We start from the raw sequence: 19,305 nt of genomic DNA, 5'->3' as shown, positions 1-19,305 counted from the left end.
GAACCGAGGATATCCCAAGAAATTTCCTTCCTCTCTCACGAAAGGTTCCTTTTCAACATTTCAAAACCTTAAGACATCCGAAGATGATTTCGATGAATAATAAGAAAATTTCCTAGTAACAAAAGAACCGAGAATATCCCAAGAAATTTTCTTCCTCTCTCACGAAAGGCGGAAGACGTCAGGATAAAAAAAAAAATGCAGAATTCTTGTCGTTTATAGCTGACACCGGAGGACGAGGAGCGACGACGACGACGACGCGAGCGCAACAAGATTGCGGCGACCAAGTGTCGGCTGAAGAAGCGGGAGAAAACGGTGATCCTCGTGCAGGAGTCGGAGATCCTCGAGACGCAGAACCACGATCTGAAGTCCCAGATCCAAGAACTGGAGACTCAGAGGCGCAGGCTGGTCGACATGCTGAGCCTTCACAGTCCGACCTGTCTGAAGCAGGGCCTGGACACAACGTCTTACCAACAGTACGCCGAGCCTCTTCAGCTGCCCAGCTATCAGGACAACTTCGTGCAACAGCAGCAACCACCACCGGCCCTGAATCAGCCGCAGAACTGCGTGAGCGAGTATCCGGTGAAGGTCGAGGAATACGAGACCGATTTCTATCGGCAGGGTAGCCCCTTCGTGCCGACGACGTCGGACGCAGGTTGCACGGTTTAGCGAAATGGCGAATATCGTTTTTCTTCGCCGTTTCCTTTTAAAGGAGAGAGAATCGTTGAGAAGCTCGGAAAGTGTACATAATCCTTTTTTTTTATTGGATTTGAGAGTACGAAAAAAAAGCTGGTATTATGTAGTTTGGTTTTCTCATCAATATTAATTGGCTCTAACTGTGCCTAAATTTGAACATTTGAAGAGATGTCTGAGAGATTTGAAGAACAAATTTTTCTATTAAATTGTAAAAGTATAGTAGATATATTTTTAGGGCTCTATAGTTTTACAAATGTGTAAACGATAAAATTAAAAGAGATAAAACTATGATAAAAATCAAATAGTGTTCATATAAAGATGAATCTTTATACATACATGCAAAACTCAATTTTGTGGCTGTTGAATATTTATTAATTTTTTGCTATTGTATCTTCATCATTTATCAATATTTTTTGAAGATGATAATACAATATTTTTTAATTAATAATTTAAAAACTAAGAATTCTCAAGGAAATGTCTGAAAGAAAAATTCTGATATTTAAAAGAGATAAAAATTCTATATTTATATTATTTATATTAATACTTTGTTATTATTCTACAATTTATTTCAATTAAATATACGCAATATATCATATAAAATTTTATTTTTTTATTAGATGTTATATTTTGAGTAATATATATCTTAATAGATGAAAAAGAATGGTTGGCGTCGTAATGGCGAAAGCAAGATTATATATGCATTCCAAACACAAGATATTGCAGAACTGTAAAAAGGAATTTTGATAATATTTAATTTTGATTTTTTATTTTTGAAATTTAATATTTAATTATAATTTTTCTTCTAAACAAGCAGTCCGTGCTTCTCGTCGTTAGTCTCTCTCGATCGTAAAAGTCCGTAGATCGTAAGTCGATTATTATATTGTAAACGCGATAAATGATTTTTATCTTTCGTCTTCCTCATCGTTCATCGATCTTTCTCTTCCCCTTTTTTCATTTCATTTGTTTTTCTTCCTTTTTTTCTAATGAGCTCTCGTTATACTCGAAAAAACGTTCGACGTAGAGAACGCTTGAAGACATTCCTTCGTAATAACCGTACTGTGACATTCTTAAGGCCTTATTAATAATGTAATCGATAATGTAAGGTAGAAGGACGGACTGTATGTCTTAGTGATGCTCTCTCGTAACTCTACGAAAATTATTTAAAACATTATTTAGACTATTTAATAAAGAATTTTTTTAAGAATCTCTTTCTTTATATTAAAAAATTATTTATCAATTAAATATATTATTAATTTTAATTTTGTTAATTATATCATTAATTTTCTGATTAAAATTCTTTAAAGAATATTTTTATAATTCTATTCATTTCACGATTATTAATTTTCAAAAGTACCGAAGTTATCATTTGAGTTATAATTAAAAAGAATTACGTTTTTATACCTTAGTACACAAAACTTTCAAAATCTTTGCTAATTAACAAATATTTTTTTTCTTTATCTTTTTTTACGGTTGTCGCACCAACGAAAAAATTAGCGAGCCGAGCGAGCATTGCTAAAATATATTCCGTTGTTAAATAATAAGCGAGAACCGAGGCACAGCTCATCGAACACTTGGTAATTGAAAAAAAATATTTTTAAATTGCTTTTTAAAATGTTTTTAAATATTAGAAAAAAGAAAGATCTTTATTTTAGAATATAAAATTTTTTTTATAAAATTATACATTTTTCTTATAAATAATATGTTGTTAAAGTTGTGAAAAGTTACAAAATATATAAAAATAAGCATATAATTAATTTACATTTAGTATATAAAGAAATTTAGTATATTTTTTGGGAATAAAAGCTCTTTAATTACTTATTTGCGAAGTGCGTGTCTCGGATTCATGAAACAGTGAGACAGAGTATCCCGGTGCAAATAAATTTGTCATTGATATTGATTATCAAAGTTGATTACGTGCGTTCAAAGGATACTTATATAATTACGAGTAACGCGAATGATATTTAATATTATGTACGTACGCACATATATTTTATACAAACATATATATTATATAAATATATAAATATATACGTATATAGGGTGTCTCAAAGATGGCGTATCATTATATAATTTTTTCGTACGGTTATATAAGTGCATGAAATTTACTAAGTAAAGCATGTAAATTTTTATCTTAAAGAGATTTTACGCTAATTACAAATTATTTATTAATTTTATATGAGAGAGTTGAAAAATAATTTTTTGTAAAAATAATGATTTAACATATTTGAGACACTTTGTATGTATGTATTATATACATACGCAGAAACGATCGCATAAATAAGCCTGTACTGTTAACAGTTAACCGAACACTTAATTACATGACGATTATTAAATGTTAGATTCTGAAGAACAGAGAATTACGTGCCTAACGAATATACCTCAATTTGTTACCCTCCCTCAGTGCGTTTGCAAATTGAGCTTTTACTGCGGTTAATATAATCACGTATCGAACCAAGTTTCATATGAAAGATTATTACCTAAAGAAGATAGAAAGAAAAACAAAATAATGCCAAAGAAAAGCAAGCACAATATAATGTATATAGCTCACTCTGCAATAACATGATAATTGTCACAAATTTGCTGAGGGAGAAAGAGAGAGAGAGGGAGAGAGAGAGAGAGACACCAAGTTTTTTTTTTTTTTTAAGATTTAAATTTGATACTTCTAAAATCAAAGAAAGAGAAATTTTATTTTTTTAAAATATATTTGAAATATATTTTTTGAAATATATATATATATTTTTTAAAAATATATTTATCTCCTTATAATATCATTAAAAGAGAAATTTTAATTTTTGAGCAATGCCTCAAAATACTTTTAGATTTTGAATCGATTAATTTTTTTGAAGATTTCTTTATATTATTCTCATTTTGTTTTTTTATTTTGGCAAACGCACTTTGGGCTACGCTTATAAGACGATTTCTCACGTAATTTTTTTTATGGAAGTTAGTTTGATCTTTAGTGGAATGCTGTAATTTTTAATTAACGAAACAAACGCTTATAAAATTGTGGACTAAATGCCTTTCCCTCTTCGGAGTGTTGCTACTGTCATATTAATAAAACCGTAAGATTTTCCAGCATTTTGCGAGCAAAGCAAAGCGGATAAAATCTTTCACGTTTTTAACTCTCTTTCCTACGATAGTATACGGAATTTACAAAATTAAGTAAAATCCAAGTATGACTTGTAATATCGCGAAAATATGGCAATCGTGCCGATATCACACAATACACAGCGACACGTGTGAATGGTGCTATATAGGATTATCTACCCTCTTTTTTATAGAATTTTTATTAAGTTGCCAGAACAGAGTATTTAATAGTTTAATTTTCAACTGATTAAATGTCAGATCGAGATATTTAATTTTGAAATTAAAAATAATATTAAGTTAATGTATCAAAAGAAAATATGTTAAAGAATCCGTTAAAAGCGCTTCAATAAATTTACGCTCTATTTAAATCGTAAATTTACATTGTACGCAACCTCCGTGATTCTAAATACATAATCCTTTTTATTTGAATACTGCCAGTGCTAAGATCCCGAATAATGATGTGGCTTCTAGTATCTAAGAATTCTTTTTTTATCAGCAAATCGTCAAATTTTTTTCTTTTAGAAAGTAAGCGTCACTTTTTGAAACAAAATTAAATTGCAAATTAGTAAAATAAACTTGCCAGATTTTCACTAACAAAGAGAATTGGCATTATTATTATCTTCTACATATATTACTCAGTACCTGGCTATGGTTTTCCATGCATTATGGCTGTTTTTCCCGCAAATTATTCTGATTAATACTGTTGCGAGCGATGTGGAAAAAACGGTCAATAAAATTTTATCGTTGTAACTTTGACAAAAAATTTTATTCTTTAAATAAAAGTGCCTTTATAATACTAAAAAAAACCTAAACTTTTAGAATCCTCTCTTACATATGTTAATATTTTATTTGAAATTTCGATTTGAATTAAATTAGAAATTTTCTAATCATAAAATATAACATAAAACAGAGAAATCAAAATTATCGATTATATACTTTCAAACAAAAATATTACAATTATATTTTAGATATATTCTAGATTATAATTATTTTTCTTAGTTATTAATGAAAAGAAAATAGGTGATTTTACATTATTGTTTTATTATAAAATTCATTAATATTATGCACACATCTCTCATTTATCTCACTTGCCAAATCAACTCAGTACAGAGTAAACATTTTTGTTATAAATAATAAGAATAAAGATACATATAACAACGGAAGTAGCCTTATGGAATCTTAACAATAATCTTCTTAAAGGTAATAAGAATCTCAGGATGTAATTTATGAACCTCTGAAAAAAATAAATATATTTAAATACAAATTTATGTTATTAAACAAAGATATGCTAATATTGTAAAAACTTACACAATGATATTGTTGATTGGAATATGAATTAACTTAACAAAGAATCCTATGAAGCCCATTATGCAGAAGCCAATCGCAGTGGCAATAGCAATCTTTTGGAACTCTGCAACATATACAAGCACAAGTTATGACTGAATCATATTATATTTTACTTTTATATGTAGGATAATCAAAATTATAAATTACCTTTGCGATCTGGTTTGGTGCACCTTTTGACAAGTCGAATACTGTCCTTAGCAAACTGGCGACCAGGCTCGGTGAGCTTCTTGATTTGATCCATAGCGATTGAGAATCTGCACAAAAATAAAATTTATTCGAAAAAATAATTATATGCTCAATTTATCAACTAATATAGATATTCAAAGAATAATTAAATTTTTAGAAATATTGCAAGCTCTTGAATATTAACTATATTTTTTGTAACATTATAATACCATCACATGATGTTACTTTGCGGTACAAAAATATTTATTTTATATTAAATATGTATTTTATTTGATTAAGTAAAAATATTTTATTTAATACATACGAATTTAAAAATGCTTAACTTTGTACTTTGACAAATGAAGCAAAATGTAGGTTATGAATTTTAATACATATATGTTGTGTGTGAACAATATTGAGCTATTTTATAAAACGTCATCAAATTTGTCACGCAATACGATGCACCAAAAATATTTCACTCAACATATAGATATGAAAATCACAATTTTGCACTTTACTAAGGTAATAAGTAATAAGATTTGGGTAAATAAGATTATATATTTGGGTTATGTCATAAATCTCTTTTATAGGAAATTGTACCACAGCAAGTATTTCGCGAGAGAGAAATAAAATTTGTCCCAAAATGAGAAAAGAAAATTATAAATAGAAAAGAGAGACGTAGATACTCACGTTATGCGTTACTCAAGTACGTTGCACGAAGTGACCTGTCAACGAATCGCTACGGAATATTTTGCGCGAGTACTCGAAACGCTACGTGGATGATGCGCTGTACGGACGTCACTTCCTCTCGACTGATGCTGGCACTATCGAGGCGCTGCGATATGTAATAAAACGCGCGAACGATTCAAACAGCTGCGACGATATCTCGCGTCTCTCTTTTATTAAAAAAAAGTATAATTTTTTCAAAATTATTTTTTATAATTATAATTAAATCTTTTTTGCAATTATAAATTAATAATAATTATAAATTATAAAAAAAAGCATAATAATTTTCTTTTAAAATTATTTTTTATCTGAAATTAAAGAGAATTGAATTGTTATGTATATCTTTATCACGTAAAATTTTTAATTTCAAATATTAATAAATTAAAATTTTTCTTACTTCTAAAATATTTTATATTATAAAATATAGAAAATAATATTTTAAAATAATATTATTTTATAATATAAAAAAATATACTTACAAATAGTTTTAATTTTATATCAAAAAAGGTATACATATAATTAATATATTTTATCTCTTATATCTATGTACATTTTTCTTATTATAAATGTTATTATAAATCTTTGATATGCATTTTGATAGTATATATATATGATTCGATAACATTTTGAAATTGCTATGAAGCGGCATGAAGCCCATATTCATTTGGAACTATACACATCAATAATCTCACTATCATTAATAGTAATTAGCTAATTGTAAGTTGTGTTTTCGCGTTAGATAAGCGCGATCTTATAAATTTAGACGCGCGAATCTCACACGGCTACATTAATATTCACGTGCAAATTGTGGAAGCAACATGTCACGAAAAGATGTTGCTTTTTCGCTATTGTGCGTCTTGTGCTGCACAGTATCTTCTTTCGCTTTCGTTTTCGAGGATTGTGGTAAGTTCGCATTTTAATAATTTTTAAATATATATTTATTTGTATAAGAGTATCAATTATTATCTAAGAAATGTTTAATTTTTTGCTATTATTTAATTTATTATTATTATTATTATTTTATTTTTATTATATTTTTAATATTTTATTATTATTATTATTTTTAAATTTTAATAATTAAAATTATTAAATTTAAATTGTACGTGTGCGCGCAAAACAGCATGGAAAACACTAATGATGGAAGACACCAATATCTTAATTATTTTTATGTACAATGTATATGTTATATATTTATATATATAAAATGTTATACCAGAATTATGTTATTCTTTTTGTTATAAATTTCTTAAATTTTAAATCAATTTTTTCTGAACTAAAATACCAAGGCATTTTATAATTTTTGTCTAATTAATTATGTAAAATAGAATAATTTTAACGAGAGAGAATTGATAATAAGTTAATCCTTTAATAAAATTTTAATTTGAAATTTTATGATCTAAGCTATATATAAATATTAAATGTTAGAAAAAGTGCCGAAATTGAAAAAATAAAAATAATTTTTTCTATTATTATTTAAGAAAGAATTGTATCTAAATTGCTTTAAGAATTTATAATTAAAATATGATATTAGAATATTGTATATAAATTTATATGTATACAAATATTAGTTTAATTTTGTAGACTTAAACCAGGATTTAAAAAAATTTTTTTTAGAAAGTGCTGATAAAGATTTAATCATCAAATACTATAATTTGCGCGCGTACATTGTTATATGTCTATACAATAAGATATTTGAGCTTTAAAATTGATAAAACGAAAATACTGTATTTTACTGCTTTTGATATAGTTTGATTATTAATTAATTATTTTTTTCGATAAAGAAAAAGTAAACAATTAAATTATTGTAATTTCATAGACAATAATATATGAAAATTTTATAAAAATTGCAACCTTTCTGTCATTATAATAATGTATTATATCAATTACTTTGCTTTTTAACCACAAATTATAGGAGAAACATTGCATTGAAGGTTGTTTTAATTAAGGATGTAACATCGGAAGTTATTAGCAACATATTAGACGGAAAGCCATTTATTAATTACGTAGCATCTTCAGTGTTTCTTAGATTATGCACAATTAAATTACAGTTTACCTACAATTTTGTATTATTACAAGGTGTAATTGTTACACTATTATTTACTATGAGGTATATTTGTATAGCAATATATAATTTGTATAGCAATATACGTATTTAGCAAACGCCTTCACGCGACATGTTTATGCAGAGCATTAATGTTTATTTAATTAAATAAATACTTATGATACATACTTATTTTAAAAAATGGTAGTAATTCAATCGACCAATTCTGGCAAATAATTAAATTTATTGTATTTTTACAACGTTTCGGCCGTAGGGTTCGGCCCTTATCAAGTGCTATGTTCTTAAATCAGAGTAAATCACAACTTTTTTAAAAAACAGAAATTCGATCTTAAAATATGACATTATATAATAACCTGATAGTATAAAACGAAATAACTATATCACATATATAATAACAATAGTTATTTCGTTTTATACTATCAGGTTATTATATAATGTCATATTTTAAGATCGAATTTTTGTTTTTTAAAAAAGTTATGATTTACTTTGATTTAAGAACATAGCACTTGATAAGGGCCGAAACCCACGGCCGAAACGTTGTGAAAATTCAATAAATTTAATTATTTGCCAGAATTGGTCGATTGAATTATTACCATTTTTTAATTATCATCTGGTGACTTCATAGTTTTATATCATATACTTATTTTAGTTTACATTAAATTATTAAAATTATTCGTATTGAAATTATTTTAAATCAATTTCAGGCTCGGAGGTGGGTAAACTTAACGAAATAACGATTTCAAGTTGTGAAGAGTTGTCCGAAGAGAGGTGTTCATTTCCACGTGAAATCGATATACTTTCGACTATAAAGTTCACACCAAGTTAGTAAAAGAATTGTAACTTTTGTTATACATTTTCGATTTTTGCAAATTGTACGTTGCAGCGAGAAGTATAACATTAAATGCGCTACTGCATATTGAAATATATATGTATATATGTACATTGAAATATTTTATTTAGAAAAAATATTTAAATTGCGGGTAATTAAAAATGAAATATATATGTATATATGTATATTGAAATATTTTATTTAGAAAAAATATTTAAATTGCGAGTAATTAAAAAAACATATATAATATCACTTAAATAATTTGAGTGCAATTTTTTGAGTGCTAATATGAAAATCTAATTTAATTATCTTTTTGTAGACGTAGATGTTTCGGCAGTTGAAATGCGTGCATTTGGCGTGTTACTCGATGTGCCTGTACCTTTTCCTTTAAAAGAGCCTGACGTATGCAAGGACCCGGATTCCGGGATTAATTGTCCTTTGACAAAGGATCAGGAAGTTGTGTACAAATCCAAGTTATTCTTGGAGAAGAAAACTCCAACGGTATGTGCATGGAATTTTAACATTAATATATATTATTCTATTTATTTATATAATCTATACATATATGTATATAGGAGAGACTGGGGCAAAGTTGTCACCTTTTTTTCAGTTTTGACTATATACTGAAAACACGTTTGTTGTAAAATCAAAATCACAATATGACATATAATTCACTAAATTCTGTTGGTCACGTGGACATTATAAATATAGCGTTAACAACGAGTTCACATAACATATATAGAGATTTCGAAATAAATGTAATGATGACTTCGCCCCGGTCTCCCCTATATATAATTAAAAAAATTTTTTTATTTTCTATTTCTTCATATTTTTTTATTTTATTTTATTTTAGTAAAACTTATCGATATATTTTTTCTTGTTTCAATATAAATAACGCGCTTTTTTATTTTTTAGTTGAGTGTTGATGCTATGTTGGAGTTTGTAAATGAAAAAGGTGAGAAGATAATATGTATAAAATTCCCGGCGAAGATTAAGTAAAACACATAACTGACATTTTTACGGCAACCATGATGAATTATTTTCTCCAATGTTAAAGAGTGAACACGTTATCAGCTTTATACAATAAATTCCGTCATATTTTATCACATATGTCAACGCATAACACATGGACAAAAATTATGCATGTATAGAATAATAAATGTTATAGAGAGAGAGTTTTCTATATATATAGATAGATAGAAAGAGATACTATATATATATTCTATATGTATAGATAGAGTATTATTAATATACAGGAAAACTTTTAAAATATGTAATGATATATATACACTTAACATTTGTAGCGTTATAGAAATAAATAACATAAGACACGTTTTATCTTTTATGCAATCTGTCAAAAAAATAGCGTTTTCTTAAATTATTAATGTATTTCTAAATATAGCGCCGTTGTTACTTTTCCTCTATACATACGGTGCATGATTATCTTTTATTTTAGAGGACAGTCCTTTATATTTCAAGTATAGCTGTCCTTTAGCCATCCTATGATTTATTCATCTTTCCAAAAATCAATTTTTTCTTTTATTTCAAAACTTAGTCTTTTATATTAGTTTTGATCTTTATTTTTTATTTAGCGCTTTATTGTCGTAGTCCAGATAGAACATAAAACTCATAATAACATTATTCTAACGTCACTTATAAAAGTCATTTTCAAAAAACCATAATGATCCCATTTTTCGGTGACTTATTTGTGATATCATATTGACTTATTAATATGACCTTCAAAGAGAATATATGATGTAAAATTGATTGATACACGAAATTTATTTGCATTATACATATTATTATTAATAATATTTAAAAAATATTTTAACTGATGTTTTATAAATGTTTTAAAAATATTATTTAATAACATATTGCTCTCAAAATATTAATAAAATATTTTAGAAACGTTATTTTAACATTATCGAAACCTCTAAATCGATATCAAAGTTACCATGGTCACTATATATATATAATGTTAAAATAACGTTTCTAAAATATTTTATTAATATTTTGAGAGCAATATGTTATTAAATAATATTTTTATATGCTATATATATATATAGCATATCTAAAAAAGATACGTTCAGAAAATATTCTAATTTTTAATCTAATCTAATATATATCTTATATATATATAGTGTGTCATGTGCAGGATGTTAAAAAATTAGACCGACAAACTTTAAAGGGAGAAAGAATAAGATTTTAAAATAAAATATATTTTTTGTTAATATACTAATTAATTTTCTCTACAACGTTTATATAGCTTTAGAAATTTTTAAGCATTTACTAGGAGAAAGTAAATTATTACTTTTAGAGAAAAATAGTATTAACTGAAATATGTTTATTTTAAAATTTATTTCTCTTTAAAATTTGTCGATCTAAATTTTTAATACCCTGTATATTAATATAATAAGATATAATATAATTTTTAAAAGAAAATGTTATTCCCTAAAAAATAGGATACTAAAAAAATAAAGTAGAAAGAACATTGACATCGAGAAAATTAATTGTTAACAAAATAAGGAAAAGAGCGTGTGTCGCTGTTGTTTGATCGCGCAAAAATTGTTCATTTCCGGCAGCAGCTCGGTTGGTATCTCACGGTGACAAAATCGAATCGGAGGCGCGTCTGTCGGTGAATGCGGCGTGCTTTGTATATAACGCCTTCACAGCGATCCAGTGTCATTAATAGCGCGGAAGTCGTACAAGCAGCAGCATCGGCCTAAACTTGTAAGCAACATGAGACAATTGGCGAGCGTCGTGTTTGCACTTCTATGCGTTCTGTGTTGTATTGCGTCTTGTCTTGCTGTCACGTTCACGGATTGCGGTGAGTCACATTATGCACATAATGCACATGTGCATTTTACCAAAACTTTGACGTGCAATTATATATATTCTTAAGAGAAGGATGTTGTATAAAATTCATTTATCCTGATTTTTAAAATTAGAAAAACTTGATAGGAAAAATTTAAAACCACAGATCATACATGCAGTTATATATATATACAATTATATGTAAATCCGTTTAAATGAAATTAAAATTATTATTAATATATTATGTTACAGTTGAGATATAAATGACAATTATTGCGGTCCTTTATAAAAGAGTATTTTTAAACAATTATTTATTGTATTTTTACAATCTTAAACTCTTGATAGAAATAGTTATAATATTTATTGTAATGTAGAGAGATGAGAGATATATAGAAATAATAATGATATATATATATATATATATATATGTGTGTGTGTGTTAAAATTTAAAATTAACATATAATAGTATAGTATTATTGTATATATGTATAGTCAACGTCAACGTAATTATAATGATAAAAAAGAATTCGCAGGTAGCAAAATGACGTCAGTAATTATTTGTTAATTGGGAATAAGGCGCAACATTTATCATAAATTTTATCATATTTATTATATATTATCGTTGAAATAAAAAAATTTATATTCTAACTTCTCGAACGAGACAAAGATTATATATTTGTTCGAAGAAAGAAAACTATTTATTGTAAAAAGTCCATTTTATTTATTTTATTAGTCATTATATACTTATTTTTGGAATTTATTTCTTTCTTTATTTGCCTCTTTATAAAGTCCCTTATTGTTACTCATGGTCTGTTTGAATGTAAATAAAGCAGAGACGAGCTCTAATTTCAATGAGTTCAGATTACAGAGATAAGAGACAGATAAAAAGCATATGGGTATAAATATTTAACATAAGTAGATGCGCGATGAATGATTTTTATAGCTTTTTTAATGAAAACGTAAACGCATCTATATAGTGTCATAAACGCGTCTATTATTTTTATTTGCATATTTGTTGTAGAAAATAATTAAGTTCTCTTCGATTATCCGCAATCGCTGCGAAATAATAATTACGAAAATCATCGCATTGCTATTTTTATTTAAATTTTATATTCTACATTTATCAATATATAGGTATCAATATATTTCTTTGTTTCAGTTGCCTTAGTTTAAACATTTTTTACGTTTAAGTATTTCATATTAATCATATTTTATGTACATATATATTTATATCTTTTATTTTAAGAACGGAAATTTAAGCAATTTTTTATTTTTACAAAAGACAGTAAAAATGTATTTTTTTTATTTATTATAATTCTAGTCTGTAAAATAGATTATACATTTTTCTTTTCAGACATGCATCACATTTTGTCTTGTTTTTCACTTTCGAAACTTTTACTTCTCGATTACATTATCTATATTCGATATATATATGATCAATCAAAAATGAAGATGTGTATATGTAATACATTCTTGTGCTATATTTACTGAAAAATTAATGATAATTGTACATGCACATTACTCGCGTCTTATGCGATGATTGAGTTATCGTTTTAGATAAATATGCATAAGAAAGAATGATAAAGTTTGATGTTAATGTCAGCAGAAAACTAGTAACTATTTATTTAAGATATTTCTTATTATTCAAAGAAACTTTCAACCGAAAGTTATGCAATTAAATTTGTTGAAATTTTATATATATATATATATATATATGTGTGTGTGTGTGTGTGTGTGTGTATATAAAAATATATAAAAATTATAATTATAGATTTAATATAAAGATTTATTGTATTATTTTCTTTTATATAATTATATGTTATATATAATTTCACATATAAAATTAAATGATTTTATTGCGTTATTGCAAAGAAAGAAAATATACAGTCTCTTCTTTTCTTTCTACGTCTTTTTCATATATATGTAGTATTTTTTAAAATAGGTATATATTTAATATTTTGTTACTCAATATAGGTATTTATTATTTGTGACACATTTATCAATTTCATATTATCATACTATCGCATATTATCTATATGTGATCTATTTCTTCATATACCATATATTACACACTTATTCTTTCATACTATTATATTATCTGTGATATATTTTTAATACACAGATTATTCACCATTTATAAATATTTGGACTTTGATATAATTTATCTTTATTTTTTTCCATTTTATTTCAGGTTCAACATTGGGAGGTTTTACGGAAGTATCGGTCTCGGAATGTCATCCGTCTGACGTAAAATGCACTTTAGTACGCGGTTTTAACGCGTCAATATCTATCAAATTCACGCCAAGTAAGTACAAAAATTTCTATTGGAAAAATTTATCGGAAATCTTTTAATTTATGTGTATGTACATATAAATCAAATATTAAATATAATGTGTGTTAATAATATAACTTATATACATATATTATTTTATATTTTAATAAAAAATATTAATATTAAAATAGTCCAAATATATTTTATTACTTATACATATATCAGTGTTATCTATTCATAGCGATTATTCGTGCATTTTATTTGCAGACCAGGACATCGAGCATGTCAACGTACTTGTATATGGCATATTGTTTGGCGTTCCAGTACCTTTTCCTTTCGACAAACCTGACGTATGTCAGGACCCTAATGATGGAATCAAGTGTCCTCTGAAAAAGAATCAAGAGTATCAATATACAACCTCATTGTTCGTGCAGAAAACATACCCTGCGGTAATTAGCATTTACAATTTATATTTATTCTTTTTATATTTTTATTTTTTGGATCTAATATAATTTAAATTTGCTTTTATATTTAAATTTAATCTATAGTATTTTTTTTATACGTTATTAAATTTTATTATAATAAACAAAAATTTGATTTTTTAAATCTCTAATTTATTAAATGTATGTAATATATTAATTTAGTCATTTTAAAGTATTTTCTAATATAATAAATTAATTAAAACACCTTTTAATATTAAAAAATGTAATCCTTTATTATCTCTTCTTTAGGTGAACGTGAATATAAAGTGGGAGTTCGTGAACGAGAATAAAGAGAAAATAATATGTGTAGAGTTTCCAGCCAAACTTAAATAATTCAAAGGACACTGTATTTAAAAAATGAAAGAAATTTACTTTACTAAAAGCAAGTTTATGACGAGTTCGGAATAAAATATTTTGATATGATATTATTTAAACTTAAGTATTATGCCTATAAGGAAAATAAATAATGGCAAAATGAAAAGGAGTTAAAAAAATATGATTTATAATATGTATACATGTATATTTTCCAAATGTCTTTTTTTAACAATAGTTACAAACAATCGAGGATCTTCACAAATAAAAAATAGAGCATAGAGTACCTATTACATATTACTTTGACATATTAACCTTTGGATATCTATTTTCTTTATCAGATTTTTATTAGGTATTTTCTATATTTAGATAGCTAAAATTTATAATGGTAAACTAAGATAATTCATTCTAGGACTATCTTGAAACGTCGTTAGTCAAAATTATGACATCAGAAACGAAAAAACTACATGAAAAAAAAATATTTTTGATATATTTCACAAGATAATTTAATAGTCTAATCAATTCGATTAGACTGTCATCGAGTCAAATGTTAGTCATTGTGATTAAAATGCTGGTTAAAATATTGGTGTTTACCAAAATATTGGGGTTTGGATTTAGTTCCCAAATTTTACTCTTTTTTTTGAAATACTATACATACATTTACGATTTTTAAAAGAGTAGTACAGGAAAATTGATTGCATGAAGCGCGGTTAAAAAGAAAAGTAAATTTGGTTAGTTTGATTCAATTTTGACAAATGACAGTTTGACAAATTTTGATAATTTTGATTTGCTCCCTGCTCCAATTATTATTAACTGTTAATCACATCTCCCATCCTTTCTTGTTGATTATTTGCGTCCATTTGATAAATTGTTCGTTTCCTATGTTGACCTTCCCGGTTTTGTTGACTACGTTTCAACATCTTCTCAGCCTTATAGATAGGTTCATACTCTCTCAGTTGCATCATAAAGCCATCATTTGGATTTATACAAAATCTTCGCTGTTGCACTATTAGGTATGCTTCCCTGCAATAAATTTGTACATTTCAAGAATTTATTGTTATTGCAATTTTAGTGCAAACAAAAATTAATTATAAAGTAATTTATGAAATGCATTTTTCATACTGTTGGTCAAAGAAAAATAGAATGAGCTAAAATATCTACATATATTTTTTAATTATAAGTTTCATATAATTTTATATTCAAAATTTTTAAATAGCTTTAGATTGAATGATATAATGTATAGATTATAAAAAAAATTTACATGTGAGAAATTCCATATGTTTCCATAACGTATGCCAAAACCAAGGCAGCTGATCTTGAAATACCAGCATTTCCGTGAACCAAAACTCTTCCGTTTGAATTCAAACTTTCGTCAATGAATACTTTTACCTTCTTGAAGTGCTGAATGATACTTTCCGTCACTGTGTCCGCAATGTCCAATACTAGATATCTTTAGAGGATATAATATATACAAAATATAATGATTAAAGAAAATAAAAAATTCTGTAATAAAAATTACATCAAAAATTACATTAATAAAATTACATTAAAAATTAAAAAGAGGGAGACACAGTACTAAGAATATTCATTTTAAATAGATCTTAATAATATTATAAAATAAATATAAAGATATGAAGATTATATAGCAAAATCAGAAAATATTACAAATATTAAGATTTTATTAATAAATTTAATTTTATTAATCACTGAGAATAGAAAAATATAATATAAAAAATAAATAATTCAATATATAGTTAAAATACTACATACTTGAAGTTATGCGGAAAGTTGGGTTTTATAAGATTTGCTTCAATAGCTTGTCTGATGCAAATTATATGTGTTATTCTATTATCCAGCAAAGATTGAAAATTTGAGCGACTAGCAGCACTGTATGGGCCAAGAAATACACCAGGTACTACCTCCTGTGTACAATGCACAATAGATTTAGTTATAGTAATATGTAATACTCTCTTTCTCTTTGTAAACATAAGAGAAATGACAAATTTAACTATATTATTTCTAACTGTATTGTTTTTAAAAACTATAAAAATTGAAAAGTAAACGTTTTTGCAAATTCATATTTGTATGACGTTTGTTATCAATCAAAATTAGCAGAATATCCTGATCAAATTTAATCTTTGTTAAGAAATATATTATAAATTGTGTTTAAGTTTACCTGCATATATCTTCTCATTGTGTAAGTCCATTCGATAGGTCTAGCTAAACCTAAAGACTCTCCTATATATTCTTCAGATTTCTTTTCCTGCTTTATCCTTACGAGTTCCTGCAATATTATAATATATGACAATTATTTATATTATTCATTAAATATATTTTAATGAAAATGAGCTAAGAGAAATAAGTAACTAAATTTATTTGTCAGCTCTTAATATTAAAATGGAAGTCTGAACTATACCTTTCTATGTTTAAAATAAAATAAACATATACAGGTTCTTAAACTCTTTTAGGAGAAAAGAAATAAAGAGTATTTAAATAAAACATATAATAATGTAGCACTGTCACGATAAATTTTGATATTTTTTATATTTATATTGATAAATGTTCAATATATGTCAATTGCATCAGTGGGTATGTGGTGCATCTATGCGTTGTGCATTTATTAATTTTTTGTCTTTTTCCTTTTTATATTTATATATCTGAATCTTGAATTTCGCGCTTTCGCCGTACGAGGTCTTCAAGGTCATTTCGGAATAGCTCATTCTGTGTCCCTGTCAATTTTTTCTTTCAATTAACGAGATGGTTGACAGATTTAACCTCATAGTGGACGTTGTTGCCGTTACAGATGCCGTCCATCGACAACATCGCTGGGAATTTTTTTTCTTCACGCACACACGACGACCGGGAGATTCGCGAAAGGCCAAATTTAGAAATGTATTCCTATTGTTGTTGCAATTACGCTATTTTTTTTACGACGGCCATTTATACGATGCACTTGTACGATGCGGAAAATGTACTCTCAGATGCACTCTAATCGAAACCTTTGTCGACGTCGACTATTGACAGCTGACGATAGATGTCGCTAGCTGTCACAAACACGTGTTTACATTTTTCTGCTCGCATTATCTCGCGTCGCGTTTAAACTCCGGAAAATTAATTTTAATCATAATAATGTTGAAAATTATAATGATAATATAAAGATTTTTTATAATAAAAAATTAATATTTAAAATATTATTTTTCAACAAAGATACTTTTCTTTTTTCAAATACATTGCAATTATTATAATTAAATTATAAAGTTTATTTAATAGCTTAAAACAACAAATTATTTTTTACGAATATTACATAGTTTCTTCGTAATGTGAAATTTCTACTTCAAATATGGAACGTTTTGGCCATTAGTGATTAACGTTAGTGATTAATGCCTCTTTTTTGCACGATATTTCATAGCATACACGTCGATCTCGCGTTTTGCCAGGAAAAAGGCGATAAATCATGTATAAAACCAACGTTATAGCGAGATCGTTGGTGAACGTTCTAAAACTTTTCAGTGCGCGCTGTCATTAAAAAAGAGTATTATATAATTCTTTTTTCTTACAAATGATACGTGAGGAAAATATTATACGGTTCGATATCTGACATTAATATCCTTTATTTCCTAAATCTTATGTTAATATAAAAAAGCGTTTTCAATGTATTCATATATTTTTTCCAAAATCTTGAATAATATTTTTTTGAATTAATATATTTAAAAAAAATACAATTAAAAATCTCTTGTAAAAGAGAGATCTCTTATTATCATATATATGTCTATCATATTTGTCCGCTCAGCTTTTTGAAATAAAAGTTGCTTAACTTTTCAAAGAAATAGCTTTCAAGAAATATCTTTCATCGAATCAATGATTATTTTTCTTACACAATCGTACAAACACATTGCTAATTATATGTACGTTACATGATTAAACATATCGTTACATATGCCATTGCCAATTAGGCGGCGCGAGCAGTAAAAATTAATATAATTTGCAAAGCACTCGACAGGACGTGTAATAACAGAGTTCGCGAGTTCTTATCCTTTCGCGTATCGGACAAAAATTTTCGAATGTAGGAAATGTATACATATATGTATATGCATATGGAGCGCTTTCGGATATATTAGGCATTAGGGAGAGGGAGGCCTATGTATGTAATTTAGTTACGAACTATTTAATGCGTTTTACGACGCTTCTGGTTGCGGTAACCACCCGTTTTCTTCCGGGATACGGTAATACAATCTTATTTCGATCGACAACGTGCCACGCTTTCGCGATGAAAGTCCGCGCTTGTGTATGTATGTCCTGCACATATGTGTCTAGTTTGTGTGGTTTCAGCTCTTATATACAATATTTAGCTTATATATACATTTCTCGTATATATAATACGCGTTTCGCACCGATGAGGCCTTTTTTTACAGAAAATGCAAGATTAATCACTTCCGCAGAAACTATGATATGTATATTCTGTACGCTTGCTTGTGCGTTTTCAATGAGAATTGCACTTTCATTTTTAATTAGCTTT

General features: G+C 26.7%; 4 protein-coding genes across 8 annotated transcripts in view; 2 read left to right on the top strand and 2 right to left on the bottom strand.

The window, feature by feature from the left end:
• Atf3 (Activating transcription factor 3) overlaps window positions 1-4,148 on the top strand; it is a 29,755-nt gene extending 25,607 nt beyond the window's left edge. For both annotated transcript variants that reach the window (XM_029309388.2, XM_029309389.2), the window contains exon 4: window positions 220-4,148. In XM_029309388.2, coding sequence (XP_029165221.1) covers window positions 220-666 — 447 coding nt within the window. In that variant the 3' untranslated portion in view covers window positions 667-4,148. The remainder of the gene's footprint in view (window positions 1-219) is intronic.
• Window positions 4,149-4,801: 653 nt separating this feature from the next.
• Window positions 4,802-6,091, bottom strand: LOC114936245 (protein transport protein Sec61 subunit gamma). The gene is made up of 4 exons (XM_029309376.2): window positions 5,983-6,091; window positions 5,275-5,381; window positions 5,089-5,191; window positions 4,802-5,014 (listed from the first exon to the last, which is right to left on the bottom strand). Exons 2-4 carry the CDS (start codon window positions 5,366-5,368, stop codon window positions 5,005-5,007), a joined length of 207 nt encoding a protein of 68 aa, XP_029165209.1. The 5' UTR covers window positions 5,369-5,381; window positions 5,983-6,091; the 3' UTR covers window positions 4,802-5,004.
• Window positions 6,092-6,800: 709 nt separating this feature from the next.
• On the top strand, window positions 6,801-15,082 carry LOC114936242 (NPC intracellular cholesterol transporter 2 homolog a). 3 transcript variants are annotated; one of them, XM_085485881.1, is made up of 4 exons: window positions 6,801-6,921; window positions 8,785-8,901; window positions 9,229-9,410; window positions 14,727-15,082. In XM_085485881.1, exons 1-4 carry the CDS (start codon window positions 6,837-6,839, stop codon window positions 14,808-14,810), a joined length of 468 nt encoding a protein of 155 aa, XP_085342007.1. In that variant the 5' UTR covers window positions 6,801-6,836; the 3' UTR covers window positions 14,811-15,082. The 3 variants fall into 3 exon arrangements, with proteins under 3 accessions (XP_085342007.1, XP_029165236.1, XP_029165205.1); XM_029309403.2 differs by lacking the exon at window positions 14,727-15,082 and adding an exon at window positions 9,825-10,243; XM_029309372.2 differs by lacking the exons at window positions 6,801-6,921; window positions 8,785-8,901; window positions 9,229-9,410 and adding exons at window positions 11,583-11,736; window positions 13,915-14,028; window positions 14,263-14,444.
• On the bottom strand, window positions 14,338-17,803 carry LOC114936241 (serine/threonine/tyrosine-interacting protein B). 2 transcript variants are annotated; one of them, XM_029309369.2, is made up of 5 exons: window positions 17,565-17,803; window positions 16,966-17,073; window positions 16,560-16,711; window positions 16,051-16,239; window positions 14,338-15,812 (listed from the first exon to the last, which is right to left on the bottom strand). In XM_029309369.2, the coding sequence occupies exons 1-5, from the start codon at window positions 17,610-17,612 to the stop codon at window positions 15,599-15,601; spliced, it is 711 nt and encodes a 236-aa protein (XP_029165202.1). In that variant the 5' UTR covers window positions 17,613-17,803; the 3' UTR covers window positions 14,338-15,598. The 2 variants fall into 2 exon arrangements, with proteins under 2 accessions (XP_029165202.1, XP_029165203.1); XM_029309370.2 differs by having other exon boundaries at window positions 17,206-17,633.
• Window positions 17,804-19,305: the final 1,502 nt, after the last annotated feature.

The sequence above is a fragment of the Nylanderia fulva genome, unplaced genomic scaffold, assembly GCF_048542155.1.
Source record: "Nylanderia fulva isolate GAGA-0341 unplaced genomic scaffold, ASM4854215v1 Scaffold4, whole genome shotgun sequence".
Classification (NCBI taxonomy): Eukaryota; Metazoa; Arthropoda; class Insecta; order Hymenoptera; family Formicidae; genus Nylanderia; species Nylanderia fulva.
This window is presented reverse-complemented; position numbering and strand designations above follow the sequence as displayed.